General features: G+C 32.1%; 1 protein-coding gene across 1 annotated transcript in view; it reads left to right on the top strand.

Moving 5' to 3' along the window:
- The window catches only part of LOC125029437 (atrial natriuretic peptide receptor 2-like), a 20,865-nt gene that overhangs the window by 7,861 nt on the left and 10,504 nt on the right, over nucleotides 1-2,500 (top strand). The window contains exons 5-8 of the mRNA XM_047619301.1: nucleotides 618-767; nucleotides 1,233-1,462; nucleotides 1,663-1,764; nucleotides 1,938-2,063. Of these exons, the coding sequence (XP_047475257.1) occupies nucleotides 618-767; nucleotides 1,233-1,462; nucleotides 1,663-1,764; nucleotides 1,938-2,063 (608 nt within the window). The remainder of the gene's footprint in view (nucleotides 1-617; nucleotides 768-1,232; nucleotides 1,463-1,662; nucleotides 1,765-1,937; nucleotides 2,064-2,500) is intronic.

The following is a 2,500-nucleotide window of genomic DNA, read 5'->3' as shown; positions in this document are numbered from 1 at the left end:
GTATGTATGTATATATATATATATATATGCCTATGTATATATGTGTGTATCTATGTGTATATGTATATATACATATATATATGTATATATATATGTATATATCTGTTCTACACACACACACACACACACACACACACACACACACACACACACACACACACACACACACACACACACACACACACACACACACAAACACACACACACACGGATACACATATGGATACACATATGGATACACATATGGATACATATACACATACATATACACATACATATACACATACACATACATATACATATACATATACATATACATATACACATACATATACATATACATATACATATACACATACACATACACATACACATACACATACACATACACATACACATACACATACACATACACATACACATACAAACACACACACACATACAAACACACACACACACACACATACATATATGTGGGTGTGGGTATGTATTTGTAATAAAAAGTTATAAAACAGTAGCATTCTTATCAAAGGAACCACTTTTGGATAGATAATAATATTGCCTATTTCCTGTTATTGTTATTGATTTTTTTTGTTCTTTCTTTTCTTTTTTGACAGAGTTGTTCCATTTAACAAGCAATATGATGGACCCAGAGACAGGGAAATTTTACTGCTTGGAGAATTATGGTTGTGAAAAAGGAATGTACACCCCATCCTGGTGTCGTAAAAGTGGACAGGACTGTGCCATCCTCTTTGCTTCATATGCTGGTATGACCCATTTGAGAGTATAATATTTCATGAGTATGATTCTTTAGCCCCGTAGCAGCAACATTAGAGCATGTAGTTATACTATACCGTATATGTTGTGAAAATGCTTTTGTAAAATGGCTTACAGACCTATGTTGCATCCAGTCGAATTGTGGCTCACGGTTGGACAAGTCAGATCTAATTGTGCCGTTAATTGAGGGATAAGATTTTCAAAGTATTTAAATGTTGAGTTGTGTTACATTTAGCCTTGCACTTCTCATGTTCAAAATAAGGTTTGGAATTGGAGTGTTAGTCTAGCTGTTGTTGTTATCATTACTTAAGCCCTTGATTTATGAATTAATGTAAATGAAAAAAACAACAACAGAATTTCATAAAATTGGTGTTTTTTTTTTATTGAATTGCCTTTTCATCCACTTTAGAAAATATATGCAGCATTAATATAAGTTATATTTCCATCTCTTGCAGATTTCAACATCACCAAGTTTCTCCGTGAACAAATTGAGACCATGAAAGCCTATGTAAAAGTAGCCTGGATTGGGCCTAATCTCAACCATAAGTTCATCAGTAACAACACCTACTACCCTGGTCCCCATGGTATGCGTTCTATTCTCATATTCCACTGGTGGCCGTCTGTTCTTCTGGAGCCATTTGACTTCAAGTCTGTTGCCTTTTCACCATGTATCGACAGTTCTGTGGTGAGCTATGCTGATGGTTGTATTACATTATTAGATTACACTATTTCCCTTGTAAGTTGGTTCTTGACTAGCTTCCAATATAGAGAATATAAAAAATGGAGTGTTGAGTATGGGTATCAAATTTTGGGTATATTGTTTTATTTTCAACCAACTTCTCTGGTACACTGCCAGTTATTATATGATTTTCTTTTGTGTTCCAGAGAATTGATGGAAAAAGCCCATATCAGTGCAAGTATGAGATGCATCGCTTCCATAAGTTTGTGTGGAAGAAGCTCAAAAGATATGCAAAATATGCTTATGATGTGAGTTTTATTTTTCTTCTTCCTTAGTATCTCTTTGTATCTATTGATATTATTAGATATATGATATATGAGAAATTATAGTAAACAGGTTCTACATCTTATCCTTTTTATATATACTTCATTTATCACATGGTATTACTTTAATAAAAAAATAAAAAATGTTTTTGCTCCAGGCTCTTCATAAGATAAAGATCAATCACACTGAATTGATAGACCTCATGCACACCTATAATGAAAAGCAACCAAAGACCAATTCAACACTAGATGAGGTTGCCTGTCAGTGGATGAAAGAGAACAAGGTATTTTCCTTTTTTTCTTTTTGTTCTTTTTGCTCCCCTATATCTTCTTTCCTTTTCCTTTATGATTTTTTAAGAGATATGTGTCAGTCTCTTCAAACTCTTCTTTTTATAGTTACAGGGAACTGTATTCTCCTTATCCTTTATAAGTTTGATATTTTCACAAAAAATATTACTGAATTTTTGTTAGATATATTTACATGTAAATAATTGGATCATTATGGCAAATTGAAAAAAATAATACAAAAGGAATATAATTTTTAAGTCTGTACTAATTTTTATTTATAAGTCTTGAGAAAGAAATAAAGTTCAGCTCTCAGTATATATCTGAAAGATTCATAACTTTTTGTTGTTGTTGTTGTAGTTGATAAAGATATTAGATAGGTTTCATTAAATCCAAAATCACTCAAAAATGCCTTTTGATTTTCCCTTCTTTTATA

This window comes from Penaeus chinensis, chromosome 10, assembly GCF_019202785.1.
Source record: "Penaeus chinensis breed Huanghai No. 1 chromosome 10, ASM1920278v2, whole genome shotgun sequence".
Taxonomy (NCBI): Eukaryota; Metazoa; Arthropoda; class Malacostraca; order Decapoda; family Penaeidae; genus Penaeus; species Penaeus chinensis.
Note: the sequence above shows the minus strand (reverse complement) of the source record. Positions and strands in the feature narration are given on the sequence as shown.